General features: G+C 47.5%; 1 protein-coding gene across 9 annotated transcripts in view; it reads right to left on the reverse strand.

The window, feature by feature from the left end:
- LOC147710582 (zinc finger protein 618-like) overlaps window positions 1-19,112 on the reverse strand; it is a 998,795-nt gene that overhangs the window by 73,245 nt on the left and 906,438 nt on the right. For all 9 annotated transcript variants that reach the window (XM_086921256.1, XM_086921253.1, XM_086921260.1 and 6 more), the window contains one exon: window positions 18,636-18,686. In XM_086921256.1, coding sequence (XP_086777382.1) covers window positions 18,636-18,686 — 51 coding nt within the window. The remainder of the gene's footprint in view (window positions 1-18,635; window positions 18,687-19,112) is intronic.

Consider the following 19,112-nt stretch of genomic DNA (forward strand, 5'->3'; position numbering starts at 1 on the left):
GACTATACAAATATGACAAAGGAAGAAGCAACTCCAACGATTCCAAACAATCCTGATGCAATTCCCACAATTTACAGAACTGCCTCTGGCTATTTGATCAACTTTGATACATTTTCTGAGGATCCCAGTGAACCAGAAACTACGCCAGCAAATAAAAATTTCCAAGGAAAAATAACAGAACTCTTTCATCAACTTGAAAATACATACCTGGTTTCACCAAGGGTTGAATTTTGTATTGTGTTAGGTGTACTTTTTCTCCTACTTTGGCTCATTCTTGTTTTAAGTTTGGGAAGAATGATAGATGGAAAATACAGTACAATGGACACAGCAAATACGAACATCAAGTTGCTCCTGAAACCTCAAAAATAATCTCATCGTGAAAGAAGAGACCTGGTCATCAGTGAACATCACAGCCGTTCCTATACCTGGTGGTATAGCATGGAATACAACTGATTATGACATATATGGCCTGGTTGAACTATTGAAGATTCCACACCAATTTAAGGTTTCTTTGAGTGACTTTGTTTTACTCAGCACATTTTCTGATGACTGGGATTTTGAAACTGTTAATAATATGATGACAGATTTAGAAATGTCAGCTAAATTCACAAAACATAAATACTTAGAAGGTTCATCAGATTATGAAAAAATGTATTGTTTTAATCATTATGGTCACCATTATTTGCAAAAATCTGCAAACCCTAGAAATGTATTTTTTCTTACAATCAATGGGAACATTGTCCGACGCCGCCAAAGGGCAGCTCAAAAACATTTTATGAAAAGTTTCCATACTTCTCAGGTTTTAATGTCACAAATCCAGATACGTTTTATTTCAAAAATGTAAATAAGACAGGAATGAAAAACATGTTGACTAATACTAAACAAATTTATTCTGCGAACTTTTATGCTCAGCTGTCTACATTAGGTATTAACTTTTGGAAAGACAACATTGAGACGAAAACTGTCTGGGGCACAAAAGACTGGCAGGTGCAAGGTTTAGAAGCCTTATTCAGAGCCTGCATAATCCCAGAGCAAATAATGTTTTTAAATGACACTGTTTAACAAACATCTTGTCTTGGCTTGGCTAGTATAAAATATTTAAACAAACTGTCCATACCTAAGCCCATACCTGATAGTAATAGCACTACAGATGAGGAGGTAGACGTAGAACAGATTTTACAACACAACAGAACTAATCCTGATTGGAACAAATGGTTAATCTGGCCCACATACACGAATAACTGTCAAGATAGAAGGGTTCACAGTGAACAGGCCAGATCCAAGATACTCCCAGAGACAACATCCAGGGATAGTAACAACATATAGTGTAGGAAAACTATGCCTTGAGTGGCTACAGATCTCCACACTTCCAGAAATTAAACAACACTTATCTTTACTTGAAGAAGGCGTTGATTTACGAGACTTCTTACTTGGACCTCGTAAACCGCGTCAAAAACGTTTCATATACGCCAGTATATACTCTGCTTACAATGAAGCATGGAAAGTCACGAAAATGGAAACTGCAGAAAGAATACGAGAAATTGATCGTATTAATTTGGAGAAAGCTCTCTCTGTAATGGACAATGGGTTAGCGACTCTGTCCTCCAGAATGTATTCTTTGGACAGCATTGTATCCTTTGCCATTGACATAATAGAACAAGATTTGCTAATGTTACAACATGGCCAGTCTCAATTACGTTCTATAATGCTGTTAGGGTGGAAGTTACAAAATCTCCGTTCAGGCTACGTGCCATGGCGTCTAATCAACACCACGTCATTGTTTACTGTCTTTAACCTTACAGATAAACAAATCTTGTTCGCACAAAGAGGAGCAGACTATACGGAGCTGAGCATTGAAAAACTGGAAAGATTACCATTAACAGTTTCTGAGAAACCGGTCGTTGAATGGATAATACATGGCACCATCACGATACCAGTGACGATTTTCCATGTTTCAGTATTGCTTAAGACACATACCAGCGGGCCTGTATGAAAGGTTGGGTAAAGAATACATTAAGTCAACCTGGAATTTACCATACACACACAAATGTTGGAGTGGGGGAAAGGAGGTATTTCTTAGTGGTAAAAATTGTAAGAACTCACTAAGCGGTACACTTTTATGTCAAGGTATTAATTTACACGGAGCCTGTGAGGGTTCTTCAAATAACCTTTCTTGCTACCTGCACGGTTCACCAGCAGCAGTGATAGATCCAGTTTTTAGGCAGCTATCCAATGGTAGCTACATATTGTTGAATGATCACAGCTGTTGTGGCATGTTGCCAGGAAAAGCCTATCTAGTTAGAGTGTCGGCCAGGGTCACTTATTGTATGCAAGTATTGTATCCAAATAGCAAGACAGACAAGGAGTCGGTGTTATGGCCTTCACTGAATATCTCTTCTATACGAATTGATACTTTAAGCAGAATGAAAGCCGTTCTTTTGCAAAAAACTGTGCCAATGACCTCGTCTAGAGTAACGTATGATCTGCAAGTTGCAAGGACTTCTGCAGAGATACATGCATTATTATCAACAAACTGCCCAATAAATTTCGTAGAAATGTTAGATCGTTTCGTAAACATTTCTGATACGAGTGGCATTGCACATGTATTTAAGATGATTTTTTTCAGGACTGTTAGCACCGTTTGAAGCAGTCCTCTGCATTTTTCCAAACTTCGTGAACTCTGTGTTCGGCGGCCTGCCTCTCATTTTGGGACTTGTAGCAGGAATTCGATTTTTGTTCCTTCTGCTCCGATATGGCAAGTCCAGTCAACAGCGATACCCAGGCTACCATGGAAGACGCTCTTCTAGCCATGCGGTACAGTGACAGAATTACAAGGATTCTTGGCTTGGCTAGATTAAGAGATCTGAATACCACCTGGTTCCTTTCATTCAGACCAATGTGGCAAGATTGCATCTTACCTGTTCTACGATAGCTGCCTTGCGGAGAAGAATGCGTGTTGGACATTTGTCTTACACTTCCATCAGTACTGCCATCGGATGTGGACGCCTTGCTAGGTCCGGTAAGGACTCATGCATCATGTTGCCCCCAACGGCTACCAATCCTGATGACAGCATTCATCGAGGTCTCACCGGCAAGTCTAACTGAGGGTGAGATACGTGGAACAACAGGCACACAGGTACCAGCTACTGCGAACATTGCTAATGCGACTTACGCTGACGGCGATGCTTCTCATCTGTGCACATTTGATCTACTAACTGAGGTAGTTCCACTTTCGCCTACTATGGTAGACTGTTTCTTTGCCAGCCTAGACGATCTGATGTTTTCTCCTGACACCGAGAATAACTTTTGAATCTTGCACACAGTGTTCAATGAACTCTGAAATTCGACCTTCAATTTTTCAAAACAAACCTTCTCACTTGGGAACTCTATTTTTCTACAAATTTGATTTTAACTTTTTCCAAAATAGAACTTTTTTTTTTCTTTTGGCACAGAGTAATCTGCTTAAAGTAGAACAATTCTTAAGAGAACAAGAATTCTTTAGAGTACTTTCTGGAGACAATATTTGGCCTTGTCCTAAAAACCAAAACAGTTTGTATATTCTGCTATGGGATGGTCTCAAAAAAAAATTCTGTAATTAAGAGCCATTTCATAAATGTAATTTTGTGATTCATTAGGCTAGCATTGATACTTTCATGCTATATATCATATATGTAAACGCTTTTCTCAAATGCGTACAGTTATGCTCATTTCGTGTACAGCCTTTTCAAATGCAATTTGTATTTTGGGGGGATTGTAAACACATGCTTTAGATATGTTCTACTGCTTATAATATAGTAATATTGAACTTAAGAAAGTGGAGTGGGTGTTGTATATGAATTTAGGACCCTAGTGTAATTTTCCTGATTCATGCCCATATATAGGTATAAATCACCCTATCCTTATATAGGCATAGAAATCATAACCATATTTAGACTTAGCCCATGCAGTCCAAATATGGCATGGCTACATCCACTACTTCCGAAAATCCACAACGATTTCTTGGAAAAACCCGCCATCAGCAGTCAGGGACTTCACCTTGCTTGAATATTAATTTATCCATGAAATCATGGAGTTTTCAAAGAACTGAGTCTTTGATGACGTTATTATGTCCAACCTTACGTTAAACTCGGCACCTTCAAGGTATAAATATGCCCACACTTGCTCAGGCAAACACACAGTGGTTTGGAGCAGTTCGACTATCTATTTACCCGACGCATCTCGCTGCAGCAAGTGCCGAAGGAAGCCGACCATCCAGCAGACGCACTGAGAGACGCTGTCTCTTCTCCTGTCGAGAAATCCATCTCCAGTGTTTCCTGGCTACCCTTGCGGGTTGCTGGGAAATCAAGTTCTGAGAGAGAGATACCAGACCTCTTCATTCTAAACCAAGGTACAGAGCTGATTAGACCCTTAGAGAATTCTTGGAATAAATTCTTGGCAAACAATTCTAAAACTAAGCTACACCTCACTTACTTCTTCCCTTGTTCTAGACTTAAGTTAGGTACACCGGGGTAGGCGTATTTTAGAAGCACCAGTTGAGTACTTTTAGTCATTATTTATTAATGTATGTATTTTATGTATTTATCTATGGCTTAGAAACCATACCATGCTATTACAATATTATTTAGTAATACTCTTTTTACTGTATGCACTTTACTTCATGCTAAGTATTGCGATTGTAGCAGTTAATTTTTTTTGCATGAGAAAGAAGACTGTTCGATAAATACCTTTTATTGAAAACGCCCGTCTCTCTATTTCTCTGCACTTCTGGTGAAACGAAGCATGCACGATTGACTGAGTGAAATAGTTATCTATTGTTTCCGCGACTCTAGAGATACATTTATTATTCTTGGGAAACAAAGTTGTCATGTTTGTGTGGTTGTCAGAAACTAATACCTTCTTGTTTATTCGAGAAAGTTTCTAGTGACCTCTGAGCTAGCTGGCACTCACAATTAAGTCTAATATATTCGACAGAGACCTAGTAGACCTCAGTCCTACGTCAAATCTATAGTATATGTTATTCCAATGCGCAGAGCCTATTGGTGATATAGGAACCCGCCCGACCCCACCCACGCCACTCCCCCCACGCTGCTCCTCTATTTAGGAGCATCTCACAGTCTCCCCAGCGATTGCGAGCAGCCCGGTGGCAGTGGGCTAGCAAGCAGGAGCTGTGGGCTGCGATTGTGTATTTTAGCTATCTTTTAGCGCGTTGTCACGCTGATTAAAAGCGCTGACACGCGTTCGTTTTTAAATTGCTTTTCTGTGTCTAACCTGCACTGAAATTTAACAGGTACCTCCTAACCCTCACTTTGCCTTCCAGGGACACAGCGGGGCTGGCTGGCAGCTTTTTCCATCTTAGGCGCCCAGCGGTAGTGGCCGCCATCTTGGATTGGGCCGGTTCGCCCGACCCCACCCACGCCACTCCCCCCACGCTGCTCCTCTATTTAGGAGCATCTCACAGTCTCCCCAGCGATTGCGAGCAGCCCGGTGGCAGTGGGCTAGCAAGCAGGAGCTGTGGGCTGCGATTGTGTATTTTAGCTATCTTTTAGCGCGTTGTCACGCTGATTAAAAGCGCTGACACGCGTTCGTTTTTAAATTGCTTTTCTGTGTCTAACCTGCACTGAAATTTAACAGGTACCTCCTAACCCTCACTTTGCCTTCCAGGGACACAGCGGGGCTGGCTGGCAGCTTTTTCCATCTTAGGCGCCCAGCGGTAGTGGCCGCCATCTTGGATTGGGCCGGTTCGCCCGACCCCACCCACGCCACTCCCCCCACGCTGCTCCTCTATTTAAACGTCCCCCATGTGTCAGCGCAGCGGACGAGCGCAGCGGGCGCGCCGTAGGCTCGCCGGAGTCAAGCCAGAGTCCTGCCCGTCTGCGCCCGTCCGCGGCAGGCCGGGGCTAGGGGCACCCCCCCTTGCCCATTACCCTTTATATTCATCCTCCTTCCTTCTCTCGCTATGGTCTCCTGGTACCGTCAGCCCGTCCACATCCGCACTACTGGCTCAGCTAGGTCTACTATGCCGTTCCCCTTTCTCACCCCCTTCCATTATCCCTGTCTGCCCTTCCCCCTCTCCGTCCGCTTCATGTACTCCGGCCTTTAACACCACGGCCACGCTACTAAACACCCGATCTGCTGTTAGCCATCAGTACGAACTATACGATTATATCGACACTCATAAACCAGATCTCCTGTTCTTAACGGAGACCTGGTTTAAGGCTGACTCCCTGCCCAACGTTTTAGCCGCACTTCCCCCTGGCTACTCGGCTCTTCGAGCAGACCGGCCAGAGGGCAGGAGAGGCGGTGGAGTGGCCCTGATAGCCCGCACTGACCTTCAGTTTCAGACTCTTCCCTCCCCCCCCATCCCCGAAGTGGACTACCTGGTCATCCGCTCCAACTCCCAATCCTCCCCTTTAACCTCTGTTCTAATTTATCGTCCCCCTCATCCCTCTCCCACTTTTGTCTCTAACCTCCAGGACATACTGGCAACGCTGGTGGTGAATAACTCTTCAGTGCTAGTCTTAGGTGACCTAAACTTCTGGCCTAATGACCCTGCCGAGAGCCCCTTGTCCAAAGATTTCACCGACCTTATGCTCAGTCTTAATTTCACTCCTCACATCCACAGCCCCACTCACGTTCAAGGCCACTCACTCGATCAGGTTTGGACCTTGAACATCCCTACTACTCCCCCCACCATTTCCCCTTGTCCCTGGTCTGATCATTTTTTAATTTCATTTTCCCTTGCCTTAGCCCCCATTATCAAGCCTCCACTCCCTAAGAACACCTGGGCCAGAAAATGGGGCAAAGTCGATTTGCCATCCTTCTGCTCTTCGCTAGCCAGCACCAGCCCTGACCTCTCAGGCCTCGCCGCCCCTGTCCAACTGGACACCATTAACAACTGGTTGACCCATGCGGGCGACGCCTTCGCCCCCCTTAGACGTATTACGGTCAAGCGAGCCCACGCCGCCAACCGGTGGTTCACTCCCACTCTTAAGGAGAAAAAGCTGGCCGCACGTAGGGCAGAACGAGCATGGAGAAAAGCATACCGTCCCTCTCTAAAAACCATCTATCTCTCTGTGCTCAAGGAATATAAGCAGAGCATCCTTGATGCCAAGACCTTATTCTATTCTAATAGAATATTGTCAGCAGAGTCACAGTCGAAGGAAATTTTCGCAACAGTGCACGAACTCGCATCATCTAACAGAGTCTCGGCCTCTATTCCACCCTCTCAATCTCTCTGTGACTCGCTCAACGACTTCTTTGTGGACAAGGTGATAAAGATTAAGGCTAATATCCCTCCCCCATCCCCTACTTTCACCAATCCTTCCCCCCCCCCGCTTCCTCCAAACTCACCTCCATCCCCCCCTTGACCACAGTCACGCTTCTCCCCCTGCTTCACAGGGTGAAATCAGGTTCCCCCCTAGATTTCGCCCCCGCCCACATCTTGAGAGAAATCTTCCTAACATGCCCATCCCCACCCCTCACACTTCTAAATGATTCCCTCAGTAATGGAGTGGTTCCCGCCCCCCACAAATTTGCAGCCGTTATTCCCATTCTAAAAAAGGCTGGTGCGGACCCTTCATCCCCTTCCAACTATCGTCCCATCTCCCTCCTTCCCTACCTGGGAAAGGTTCTAGAAACCCACGTCACCGCTACTCTGAGCTCCCACGTGGAAATCAACCACTGCCTTTCCCCTCGGCAGGCGGGCTTTCGCCCCCTCCATTCCACGGAAAAGGTAGTGGTCTCAGTTATGGACAGCCTACGCGAGGGCATCGACACCAATCTCCCTCAGGCCCTCATTCTTTTAGATCTGTCCGCCGCTTTTGACACGGTGGACCATTCCACCTTACTTACCCGTGTCAAGGCGGCGGGCATAGAGGGTCTAGCCTTCGCTTGGCTTGAGTCCTTTCTAAGCGGCAGAGCTCAGGCAGTCCATCTTACCGGTTTCACTGCGGCCTCCCACAAGGTGACGTGTGGGGTCCCCCAGGGTTCCTCACTCTCCCCCCTTTTGTTTAACTTATACATTTTCCCCCTCATCTTTATGTTACAGCAGCTCGAGGTCACGGTGTACAATTACGCCGACGACCTCCAGCTTATTTTCAACCTTTCTCATTCCCCTTCATCCTTCCAGAATGTCCAATCTGTCATGTTGTTCATTCAGGATTGGATAAACTGCAACCACATCAAACTCAATCCGGACAAGACTGAACTAGTCTTGACCGGAGGTGGTTGCAGTCCTTGGTCCCCTTCTCACTGGCCCTCCCCACTCGGTGCTCCCCCACTCCCGGTCCCCAAAGTCAAAACCCTTGGTATCTTCCTTAATCCCTCACTTTCTGTTCACTCACAGGTTAGTTCTGTTGTCTCCTCTTGTTTCTTTTCCCTCAGAACCATCAGGAAGATCTCTCGGTTCTTTTCACTCCCCGCCCTAAAGATCATAGTGCTGGCAATGGTGTTGTCGCGCCTCGACTACGGCAACATCATTTACAATGGCGCGCCTGCCTACGCCATTCACCGGCTGCAACTAGTGCAGAACCAGGCGGCCCGACTTATTTATGGCCTGCCTAAATATCATCGGGCCACCCCTTTACTGCAGGCACTGCACTGGCTGCCGGTGAAAGAGCGGGCCCTGTTCAAGCTTGGGTGCCTCACCTTTCAGGCTAGAATGGGCACTGCACCAGAGTTCATCTGCTCGGCTATCAAGCCTTACACCCCAGGGAGAGAGCTTCGCTCTTCTCACCTGGCCCTTTTAACTGTCCCCCGATTCAAAAAGAAAAAGGCTGGCGGCACCAAGTTTTCTGTTCTGGCCCCTGTGTTTTGGAACTCCCTGCCCGCGGCACTCCGCACAACACCCTCCTACACTGAATTTAGGAAAAACCTCAAAACCTTCCTTTTTTCTCGTGCTTTTGCTGCCTAATTTCTCCTCGTTTGCCATCCCCTCGCAATCTGAAGCGCCATGAAACCGCATGGTATAAGTGCGCTATATAAATGTTTTTAAATTCAAATTAAATTCAAATTCAACTACACTACAGCCTGAATGTCCTGGACTTATTGTTAAGCAGGTAAGGCCCCAAAATGCATCATATTCAGGATGGCTTCAATGAAAAAGAGCCTCTGCATAGGAATCTAGTGTGACTTCGGAACTTTGATTGTGAACCCTAACAATGTAAGGAGGCTCGCTGTTGTTTGGAGGTGGACCACGACTGACTGCAACCACCTGCCTTCAACAGCAAGTCATCAACGAAAAAAAAAACCTGATACATTAGACCTCCAAATGCATGCTGCGACTACCGTCATCACCTTTATGAACACCTAAGGGCCACTGGTTCAGCTGAAAGGGCATGTCCGCAGCCTTTGACACTGTGCCCCATGACCGGCTCTTGAGTAGGTTGGCAGAGTGTGGTATTGGAGGCAAGGTGTCCAAATGGTTTGCCTCCTTTCTGATTGAGCGACAGCAGGAAATTTGGTCCCCTCCCTTATCAGCCAAAATCCCTCCAATGCATGTGGGTGTACCGCAGGATGCCATTCTGGGCCCAACCCTCTTTAATATCTATATGGCCCCACTTGCATGCCTAGCAGAGTTACACGGAGCGGAGATTATTTCTTACGCCGACGATACCCAACTGCTGTTCACGTGTGACAAAGGGGCAACTTCGAAGGGATGGAGATTAACAGATGTCTAACAGAGGTTTTTGTTCTTGGATGCAACTTAACCAACTTAAGTGTAACCCAGGAAAATCAGAAATTATCTTCTTTGGCTGCCCCCCATGTGAGGACTGGTGTTTATGGTGGCCTCGTGACGGGTCTCCCCCTTCTGCCCCAGTCTGAACTGTAAAGAACTTGGGAGTTAACCTGGACGCTAGCTTGGCAATGAAGGCCCAAATAAAACCGTTGCAGGTACATCTTTTGGATTGATAAGAATGGTAAAAAATGTCCTCCTTCTACCGGTTGAATATTGTAAGATCATAGTGCAATCCCAAATTACATCCAGGTTGGATTATGTAAATATCCTGCATCTGGGGTTACCAGAATATTTGCTCAATCGTCTGCAGGTTGTCCAGAACGCCGCAGCTAGAGCTATTCTTATGGTAAATGCCAGAATGCATATGTCACCCCTCCTGAAAGTCTAGCACTGGCTCCCGGTTAACAAGAGGATCCAGTTTAAGGCTTTAGTGGTGGCCTACTGACCCTTCCACGGGACGCGCGCCGTCTACCTGAGAAGGAGGATCCAACACCATCAGCCTCAGCGGGTTTTAAGGTCTGCCGGACAGTCCCTCATGCTTATTCCCAAGTTACGGTTTCAAATAGGGGGACGTTCCTTTCAGGCTTTAGCACCATGCCTGTGGAACGTCGCCGTTGCATCTTAAACAGGCTCAGGACCTGCTGTTTTTTAGGAAACAGCTCAAAACGTGGTTGTTCCAGCAATAGCACTTTTGTTGGGGGGATGCTGTTTTCTCTTTTACGGCTTTGGCGGTTTAGCGCCGGGACACTCTTTGTGAGTAGCCGCACGCTTTATAAATACCTATTTTCATTTAATTTCATCCAACAGAATAGATGAGAAAACAATTGCGTCTGGGAGCTAAGAGAGATGTGTGATATGGTGTCAGATACACCTAGTTATAATAAAATGAGAAATGTGCAACTCGATTCTTCAGGGCAGATACCCAGAGAGGTGGACAGAGCAATACGTGGTACTCCTTGGTACCTGTAAGTCTTGTATTGTTTGTACTACATGGAGGAAAATCAGCCTGTGGGCATTGGCCTCATTCATTTGCTTTTTTAAAGAGGTATTTTACTCACCAGCTCAGAAGCCTATTCACTTTAAACAAACTGATACCCCAAGTAGTTCTATACCACAAGAGTGCAAGAAGAGCCCAGTGCTGAACAGGTTTTGTGAGTTTGAGATGGCAACTTGAGGAACCACTAGGAGGTAATAGGCTCTGTGGTAGCTTTCTAAAAAGAAGTCTAATTATTGGCTGAAAATTATTTATGAAAATAGATCTACCCTTTTGTTACCGCTGAATGACGTCAAAGATGAACAACTATGTTAGGAAATGTGTATTGTGAATGAAGCTTCCGTCGTGTACCGTATTATAATAACGAACTTCTTCTGCAACTTATGTTGTAGGCGTGCTAATTCTATGCAACATTGTTTAAGAAATGTTTGATTTTGTGGTGAACATCTCTGGAGTGCAGCTGCTGAAGATTTCTCTCGCCTTAAGAAATGGGTTAATCCTAATGATTAAAAATATTACATTGCGGTTTCCGATTTGCCAGTGTGACCCTAACCATAATTGTACCATGCTGAATTTGTATAATCTATTATTAACTTCTGTGAATGTGCATAAAAAGTGTTGGGTTTTTCAATCAAGGGGTCCTTTTATAGTTGTCTCTAGGACTGGTATTGCACTGGCTGCCGCTGTGGGGACTTTTCATTTTTCTCCTGAAACTCTGCCCATTTGTCTTAGATTTTCTTATTGGGAAGCTGTAAGTACTATTTTTGAGTTTGACTCTTGGCATTTTGCCTAGACTTGTTGGATTGGGGCTAAGTTTTATGACTTTGTATTTGGGCCTTCATGGCAAATAATACATTTTTCTCTGTACCACGTTTAACAATAGTTCTGTAATACATCTATTTTGCATTATTTTCAATCTAGAACTCCGTTATTAATAATTCCACATTTTTTTTTCCATTCTACTAAAGTGTATATTTTTGATGAGGGGTAGTCTCTAACCGGAAGATCTATCGACATAGCTTCCTAGGACCTTACCAACTAGATCTGGATGCTGGCTGGAATTACTTGCACTACTTGTACAGGGCTTCTAGGAACCAGCTTCATGCAGGATGGAAAAGGTCCCTGGATAGGGACCATTTGCTGCATTCATGACTTGAAGGGAACGCAAACCTGTATCTGGTTCAGGCGTAGCTGGTAAACTTAGAAAGTGGTAAAGCGTGTAAAGTGCCCCACCACTTCCCAAAAACAAAATAAAACGCCCCCTGCCTCCAAAAGCCCTTAGTAAAACACCCCCTCCCTCCAAAGGCCTAAAATAAATACTCCTCCCTCCAAAACCCCATAATAAACAACCCCTCCCTCTAAACCCCCAAATTAGAACTGCACTAACATTTACAATAAATACAATTTAAATAAAAGGCACTTCCCGCTGTAGCACGTCCTCCTCAGTGTTCTGAAACTTAGGTCTGTTGTGGAACTCCCCAAACTGAGCCAAACGCTGCTCTCGTGCTATTTACCAGCATGAGAGAAGCACCAGGATTAGATGGAGTGGGTTGTCTGGACGCTCCTTTAGGTCCTGGAGGCCTATGTTTGCTCTCCACCAGCTGTATAAGACAGCTTGGGACAGAGAGCTTCACAATGAGCATGCCAGGCTGGCCATCACAAGACGGCTGACCAATCTGACGTGAGCATTTTGGAGCATCCAGCCAGGCACTGTTCCTGCCCTGCATGCTGCCAATCAGCAGCAGTGGACACACCTCTCATGTCTTTTGGCTTAAGGGCACTGGGGTCCACACATCAGTAAAAAAATAAAATTTTAACGGTAATGCTCCCCATCCTTGTGCAGAAAACGCATCTGATCTGGTTTCACCTTTTGACTCCCCCTAAGAGAATGAATCCAACATTTCCTGTGTAGCAGTGTCATCCTTTCTCTACATGCATAATTAGTTGTCCGGAGGGACCTACTGCCAATAGTAAAACCCGAACAGGCATACACTGATGACTGCACCAGACAGGGGAGATGTAGGAGCCGAGCATGAGAAAGGAGAGCTATACCGTACCATTAAAAGAGGAAATGTGGTATTAATATAGGCATCTTCATGCTTTCAAAGAGTTTTCTTTTTCAGATAAGTATTCCTAGGGCCTTGCACTCAGGCGGAGGTGTTCAGTGTTTAGAAATGTTAATGAATATCTCGTGACGGAGAAATAGGTTCTGACTTATCAGTGGATTCCACTTCCGGGATGGGTTATTTAAAGAGTGACTATATTTTCAGTCCTATGAGAAAGACTCACAATAAAACCTAAAGTTTATCATATTTTATTTTCACGTGAATGAATATTGAATATTAATGAATAAGAGACAACCGGTGAGCAACATTGCCCAACGCACAAGTTACTACTTGTGTAACAATATATCTGTAAGAGACATTAGTTAGTGATAGATTCCTTACCTTAGAACATCCCCAGGCATCAGACTGGATCCGGAAAAGTTTTTTGTCAGCAGTACCCCTGCACGTCTAAGTGCCAAGATGACGTCACGGAGACTACTTAGGCGCCACCCATTCGCGCTCACGTCAGCTCTGTGCACGACTTTCCGCGCCAGGAATGCAGAGCCATGCAAGAAACTGACCACTGGTGCCATGAAACTAGGGAAAAGGTTAAGGTCATCCCTGAAAGGGATGACCTTAACCCTAGAAATCAGTTCGCAGAACGGGGAGGAAGGGTGGGGCGGTAATGAATCTATCACTAACTAATGTCTCTTACAGATTTATCATCACACAAGTAATAACTTGTGCATCTGAAAGAGACACGTTGGTGATAGATTCCTTCCCTTAGAATAGATACCTACCTAGTCCGGATGAACAGAAAGGAAAGGAGGTTTAGAAGAAAGAGCCTGGAGCTCACTCACTCTTCTGCAGAGGTGAATGCTACCAGGAAAGCCGTCTTTAGAGTGAAAAGACGTAATGGACAGTTATGAAGGGGCTCAAAGGGAGCGCACATCAGATAGGTCAAGACAAGATTTAAGTCCCATTGAGGCATTATGAAAGGCATGGGAGGAAACGTGTGTAATGCCCTGGAGGAAGCGGTTAACAACCGGGGACTTAAAAAGAGAAGGCTGATCTGGAAGCTGTAGAAAGGGCGGAAATGGCCGAAAGATAACCTTTGATAGTGCCCAGAGCAGAGCCCTACTTGGCCAAAGAAAGAAGAACAGAAGGACCTCAGAAAGAGGGGCAGAAAGGGGATCCATAGCCTTCGCTGTACACCATGCCAAAAACTTGTTCCACCGGCAGGCGTATACCGTCTTAGTGGAGGGACGCCTGGCTGCCAGAATGACATCACAGACTTCGGGAGGAGGATCAAAAGCTGTCAACTGTCGCCACTCAATCTCCACACATGGAGGTGGAGGCTGGACAGGTTCGGGTGGAGGACCATCCCCTGCTGCTGCGACAGAAGATCCTCCCGAATAGGCAGACGGATCGGGGGATCAATCTCCATGTTGAGTAGCTCGGGATACCAGTATCTTCGTCCCCAATCCGGAGCCACAAGGATGACTTGGGCCCGGTCTCGCAGAATCTTCTTCAGCACTCTGGGCAGAAGTGGTATAGGCGGAAAGGCGTACAACAGACAGCAGCTCCACCCACAACAAAAAGTGTCGCCGAGCGAGTGCCGCCTTGGAAATTCCAACGCGCAGAATGATGACATTCCGCGTTCTCTTCGGAGGCGAATAGATCTAACCAAGGCTCTCCCCACTGCATAAAGAGACCTTGTGCCACGTCCGAGTTCAGACGCCATTCGTGATCCATCATGCACCGACGGCGGAGTTCGTCCGCCCTCGCATTCAGAAAGCCTGCCAAGCGTTACACCACCAATGCCCTGATGTTCCAGGCATGTCCAGAGGCGCAGAGCCTCCTGACATAGGGTCCACAACCCCACCCAGCCCTGTTTGTTACAATACCACATGGCGGTGGTATTGTCCGTGAACACCTGCACCACACTTCCCCGGACAGAGGAAAGGAATGCTTTCAGTGCAAGTCGGATTGCCCGAAGCTCCAAAAGGTTGATATGGAGCCGGGACTCCGCCGGAGACCAGAGGCCTCTGATCTCCGCCTCCCCCAAGTGGCGCCCCATCCCAGGAGGTATGCATCGGTCACTACTGTGTGCTCCCTTTGGGGAAGGGAGAGGGATCTGCCATTGACCCAATCGCAATTCGTGAGCCACCACTGCAATTGTCGTGCGGTGCCCTCCGAGATCTGGACGTGATCAGATAGGTTGCCCTGATGCTGTGCCCACTGGAACTTCAGGTTCCACTGTAGAGCCCGCATATGCTATCTGGCATGTTGCCCTAGTAGGATGCATGAGGTTCATCCTGACAAACCCGGGATAGAGGCTGAAAGATAGGAATCATAGCCTGAATATCCCGGACTCGCACTCGAGAGGATAAACACGAAACTGCGTCGAATCCAGAACCGCTCCGATGAAGGGGAGCTTCTGAGAAGGACTCAGGTGCGACTTCGGCACGTTGATGGAGAACCCCAGCAAATGCAGGAGGCCAGCCGTAGTCTGGAGGTGGGAAACGACTGCCTGGGGCAAGCCCGCCTTCAACAGCCAGTCATCGAGATAGGTGAAGACTGAAACCCCTGATCTGCGCAGGTGAGCTGCGACCACCGCCATCACTTTTGTGAACACCCGAGGGGCACTGGTAAGGCCGAAGTGGAGCACAGCAAACTGAAAATGTTCCTGGCCTACCGTGAACCGAAGGTAACACCGGTAGGACGGGGATAAGAAAATATGCGTCCTGCAAGTCCAACGCTACCATCCAGTCTCCAGGGTCGTGGGCAGCCAAGACCTGAGCCAGAGTCAACATCTTGAACTTCTCCTTCCGGAGGAAGCTATTGACGTTCCTGAGGTCCAAGATGGGGCGCAGGCCTCCTTTCTCCTTCTTGGGGACCAGAAAGTAGTGGGAATAACAACCACGTCCTACTTCTGGCCCAGGAACGCGCTCAATGGCCCCCCTTGGCCAAGAGGGCCGTGACTTCCTGTTGGAGAAGCGCAAAGTGATGGCACAGAGGTGGCATGGCTGGGGGCAGACTCGAAGGGGATGGAGTAGCCCCTTCGGACGATTTGCAGCACCCACCTGTCCGAAATGACAGAACGCCAGTGGGGGAGGTGATGTTGAATCCTGCCACCCACCGGTGTGGGGTGCTCCCCAAAGCTCGGACTAGGAAGGCTTTGAGGCGGATGCTGCGGGAGCGGAGGTGGACTGACCTGCACGCTGGCCCCCTGTGACGCCACAGCAGGCCCTACGTCCGTGCTGAGGTTGGTTCTGCGCAGGCTTCTGGCTGAACGAACATGTAGGGGCGCCCCTTCTGTGGCCATGAAAGGAACTAAAGGCAGGTGTGGCCGGGCGCGTGGTGGAGAGACCCAAGGACTTGGCCGTAGCCCGAGAGTCCTTAAAACGCTCCAGCGCACTGTCTGCCTTTTCACCAAACAGGCGAGTACCATCAAAGGGCATGTCCATGAGGGAACCCTGAACATCCCCTGAAAACGCCGTGGACCGCAGCCAGGCATGGCGACGTAGGGCCACTGTCGTGGAGATCGCCCTATCCTTAGGTGTCCAGCCCACACCGGATGGCAAACTTTGTGGCGTCTTTCCTCTCCGCAACAGCTTGAAAAAGTACAGCCCAAACCTCATCCAGACCCAGGGGCAGCGTCTGCGTCACCGTGTCCCACATAGCGTGAGAGTAGCGGCCCAAGAGGCCTGTGGTGTTGACTGACCGCAGTCCCAAGCTGGCAGAGGAAAACAATTTCTTGCCAAACTGCTTCAACTTCTTTGATTCCTTATCCAGCGGGGCGGTAGGGAATGCGCTTTGGGAAGTGGAGGCCTGGATAACCAGGATCTCCGAAGTTGGATGGTTCGGAAAAAAGGCAGGGTCACCCGGCGCCGGGCGATGACGCCTGGCCACATTCTTATCCACAGGAATTTCTGTGGCTGGTCTAGACCTGATGCCCATCAAAACATCCGTAAACACCAAATTGAACGGAAGCAGAGGCTCCATAGAACTTACCACCGGCTGAAAAACTTCAGTGAGGAGGTTGGTTTTGAGAGTCACAGTAGGCAGATCAAGGTCAAGGGCCTCAGCTGCTCTACGGGGCACCACAGTATATGTGGCACCCTCCTCCATGACAGCAGGAGGAGACAGAAAACCAGGCTCAGAGGAGAGGTCAAGGCCACCTGCATCCTCCGACTCCTCCGCCCACTCCTGTTCAGACTCGCACTGCCATGCAAGATGGTCCTCAGACCCCTTCCAGTCGCCCTCCTCCTCCACCGCCTGAGGCACAGGCTGCTGCGGCGGGGGAGGGACAGGGGAATACAAATGGTCCAACCGCGCCGATCCAGATCCTTGTCCCAATTAGGGTCCCAGCCCGGAGCAAAATTGTCATTGAACCCGGGTAAGGACGGACGTGGGATGAATGGGACCCATTGTGGCGCCGGGAATGGAGCCGCAGGGTCTGGAGCCGCTTGCAGAGGGCCCTCAGCTGGGACTGCGGGCCCAAAGGCGCGCCGGCAGAAGCCCGAGGCCTGGAAAGGCAGTCCATGGCAGTAAGAAATTCTTGCAGCTGGGCCGGTGTCGCCGACGGACCCGGATAAGGTGGGTAGGCTGCGGGACTCACAGGCACCAACGGAGCCGCTGGGGGAAGTACCCCTGGTCCCCTCGTCCCCGTCCGGAGACCGACGGGGGAACGTCGGAGAGTGTAAGCGCTGCTTCTACTTCTTCTTATGACGTCTCTTACCCGATTCTGAGTGTGAAAACTTCAACCCCTAGGAGCGATGGTGATGGCTCCGCGGTCGGTCCCTCGTGCGAACCCTGGACCTCGATCGGCTCGGAGACGACTACCGGGCCTCAAGCAGTTTTCAGTAGCGCTCCTGCAAAGCCTTTGGAGCCATGGCTAGACAGTCGGAACATGACCGGGAGTCATGGTCGCGCTCCGGACAGTAGAGACAGATGCCATGGGGGTTGGCCACCAACATCGTACGGCGGCAGGACCCGCAGGATTTAAACCCAGGCATCCCTACGTGGCACCAGGAGTCAAAGACTCAAAAAGAAGTAGAGACAAAAGTCTCAAAAAAGTTAGTTAAAAAGTGACTAGGGTACGTGCTCTAACCGAATCTGCACTTGCTGGTGCAGAAAAAGAAAGAACTGATGTCAGAGCGCATGGGTGGCGCCTAAGTAGTCTCTGTGACGTCATCTCGGCGCATATGACTCCAGCGACAGACGAAAAGCCACACAACGCTACCTACCGACGCACAGGGGTACTGCTGATGAAAAACTTTCCGGATCCAGTCTGACGCCTGAGGATATTCTAAGGTAAGGAATCTATCACTAACGTGTGTCTTTCCGATTGAATGATCGCCTGAACACATAAGAACATAGGCTTCCAGGTCACAACAGTCACAAAACACAATGGCTAAATTATTGCCTTCTAAATGCAAAAGTCATATACAGCCACGGCTGGAAGTAGGTGTAACTGCAGGGCGGTGACGTAGGGAGGGGGAGGGGCAGGATGGGGGTTGCAATGTATGTATTACGGACTATAACAGGTAAGTAAACTTATAAATAAATAAAACGAATTTCGTTGTGTGCACTGCATCACCAAATGTGATGCAGTGCACACAACGAAATTCGTTTTATTTCTTTATAAGTTTACTTACCTGTTATAGTCCGTAATCCATACATTACAACCCCCCACCCTGCCCCTCCCCACGTCACCGCCCTGCAGTTACACCTACTAACGGCCGTGGCTGGTCAGATAGAGGAGATGATTAATTTTCAATTAAAGTATACTACAAAAATTTGTTCTCAGATTTTGGACTTCTAGATATTAAAGAGAAATAAAAAGGGGTCAGACCTGCTACTTTGGGTGTCCGAACTTCTCCTACACCGGTCCAAGGATCCTTTCCTATAAAAAAAAAAAAACAATACATTTACCTTAAAAAGATCAGTTGAAAATAGTGTAGTTAAAGCTGACATACCATTACAATTCCATATAAGTATATGCAGTCTGGGAACTGATATAATACATTTTCAATTAATGAAATGTGAGTCCTGTGGAGATGAAGACAGTGGTTGAAAATGTAGCTATCCTTTGCATACGATCAGAAGGCGCACACTGTTCGCCGACCTGACCAGGCTCGTAAGATCTTGGGAATCCGGGGTTCACACATAGCGATAGGTGATGCCAACAGAGGACTGGCCAGCGAACATGACCATTGAAACACCTCTGAACGAAGAGGTGCTAAGATGCAACAAAGATAGGAAAGTGTGCTCAGCAACCTTGGATAATGCTTGATGCCAGACTCCTGCAGTTCAACTTTAACTACTTGCA

This window comes from Lissotriton vulgaris, chromosome 5 (genome assembly GCF_964263255.1).
Source record: "Lissotriton vulgaris chromosome 5, aLisVul1.2, whole genome shotgun sequence".
NCBI classification, from domain to species: Eukaryota; Metazoa; Chordata; class Amphibia; order Caudata; family Salamandridae; genus Lissotriton; species Lissotriton vulgaris.